Source organism: Rhipicephalus sanguineus, chromosome 9, assembly GCF_013339695.2.
Source record: "Rhipicephalus sanguineus isolate Rsan-2018 chromosome 9, BIME_Rsan_1.4, whole genome shotgun sequence".
Lineage (NCBI taxonomy): Eukaryota > Metazoa > Arthropoda > Arachnida > Ixodida > Ixodidae > Rhipicephalus > Rhipicephalus sanguineus.
In genome coordinates, this window is record NC_051184.2 from 112788881 (window position 1) to 112790851 (window position 1971).

Below are 1971 nucleotides of genomic sequence, written 5' to 3' on the forward strand. Positions count from 1 at the left end.
GAACTTACCATAATTAGTTTTGGGTTTCGGCAATAAATAGCTATTGGTGGAAGCGAAACGCGTGGACAAAGAGTAAGGATACTGTAATAACCGACCTGGACGCCGCAACAGCTTTGCAAGAATGCTTTATTGCACAACGATACGAGTATATGTAGGTACGGTAGGTTGCTTTATCGATTCACTTGGTGGTGCTGGTTCTAACACAAGACATGCGCAGTACACACTGGTTCACTCAGTTCATGCTGTTATCACATCCCTCCCCCCCTAGCAGTCAATGCGATAACGGAGCACAGGTCGTCGTGCCAAGTAGAGCGGCGGCATGCTTGCGCTGTATCAGGTACAGTCGATGTCGGCCCACTATCTGCTGGCACAGTAGCTTCTCGCACAGGCGATCTGGTCACCGTAGCTGGCGTCGCTGGAAACTGGAAGTGAGGGTCAGCGGTCTCTGGTGGAGCAGACTTCCATGCTCTGCGCACATGGTCACAATGACGTCTGTGTATCGCACCGCTCGTAGTTTGAACTTCGTACATGACGTGGCCTAAGGACCTCAGTACGTACGCGGCTAGCCACTTCGGCCCACGAGAGAAGTTCCGCACGTACACAGGATCACCACGCTGGAACGTCAACATTGGCTGTCTCGTACACCTCACGTCTTCGACGTCGGGCTGCATGCTTGACAAGGCAGAACGGAAGCTCCTTCCCAGCATGAGTTCTGCTGGCGTTCTCCCGGTTTCCGTGTGTGGCGTGGAGTGCTGCTTGAATAAAAAACGAGAGACTTTACACGCCACTGTGCCCTGGCTTTGCTTTCGAAGCGCACACTTTAGTTCGCGAACCATGCGCTCGGCCCTTCCGTTGCTTGCGGGATGTAATGGCGCTGTATACATGTAACGGACACCGTTCCGCCTCAAGAAAGATTGCATTTCTTGGCTTGAAAACGCCGTCCCATTATCCGAAACCACCAACTCCGGTAATCCGTACGAAGCAAACATCCTGCGTAGTTTATCGATCACCACTGACGAGTGAAGCGATGGCACGATTTCGATCTCAGCCCAGTTTGATAAGTGCGTCCACGACAACAAGAAAGAAAACACCTTGTACTGGCCCGGCAAAATCTAAATGGATTCTACTCCATGGACCTTCGGGCTTCGTCCAGAAGTGGACAGGCGTCTTGGGTTCGCTTTGCCTGTTTGTTTGGCATGGTTGGCAATGACGAACAAAATCTTCGATCTGAGCATCGAACTTCGGCCACCACACAAATGATCTTGCCAGAGCTTTCATGGCCGTGATGCCAGGATGATTTGCATGTAAAATGCAAAGAACATTTGTTCTGAGTTCGTCTGGCAGTATCACCCTGTTGCCCCACAAGAGGCAGTCGCGGTGCAGTGACAATTCTTTGCGCCTCACCTGATAGGCGGCATACTCTGGGGGCACACCTTGTTCTGGCCAGCCGGCCCTGACCCATTTCTTCACCCTGGACAGACAAGGATCGCGTAGAGTGGCTGATGCGACGTCTTCTGCACTCACAGGCGGGTACTCGACTGGTTCCAGCATGAGGATGTCGCCTGGCGGCTCGATGTCTGGCCGGTCTCCGGGTATTGGCAGCCTGCTAAGACAGTCAGCATTTCCGTGATCTTGCGTCTTTCTATACTCCAATTTGTATTCATAAGCAGATATCAAAGACCAGCGCAACATACGCGGTGACAGAACTACCGGGATCTGCTTATCTCGTTGAAAGATGCCTAGAATGGCTTGTGGTCGGTAAAAATGCTGAATGGTCGACCGCAGATGTACTGGTGAAAATGACGCACGCCACACACAATGGCGAGCGCTTCGCGGTCAATCTGGGCGTAGTTACGCTCCGTCTTAGTGAGTGTTCTTGACGCGTAAGCAACAGGTTGCTCTAGCGCTTCAGCACCTCTGTGAGCCAACACAGCTCCTACGCCCACCGGGGATGCATCGCAAGACAGAATT

The 1971-nt window shown here is 52.3% G+C and overlaps 1 protein-coding gene across 1 annotated transcript; it reads right to left on the reverse strand.

Moving 5' to 3' along the window:
* Positions 1-248: 248 nt before the first annotated feature.
* On the reverse strand, positions 249-1712 carry LOC119405805 (uncharacterized). Its single transcript, XM_049419507.1, has 2 exons — positions 1405-1712; positions 249-752 (listed from the first exon to the last, which is right to left on the reverse strand). Exons 1-2 carry the CDS (start codon positions 1690-1692, stop codon positions 249-251), a joined length of 792 nt encoding a protein of 263 aa, XP_049275464.1. The 5' UTR covers positions 1693-1712.
* Positions 1713-1971: the final 259 nt, after the last annotated feature.

Coding starts and splice junctions, on each gene's coding strand:
- LOC119405805 (XM_049419507.1), bottom strand. CDS start 1,692: ATGTTGCGCTGGTCTTTGATATCTGCTTATGAATACAAATTGGAGTAT. Junction 753..1,404: donor CAGAGTATGCCGCCTATCAG/GTGAGGCGCAAA, acceptor TTATTCAAGCAG/CACTCCACGCCACACACGGA.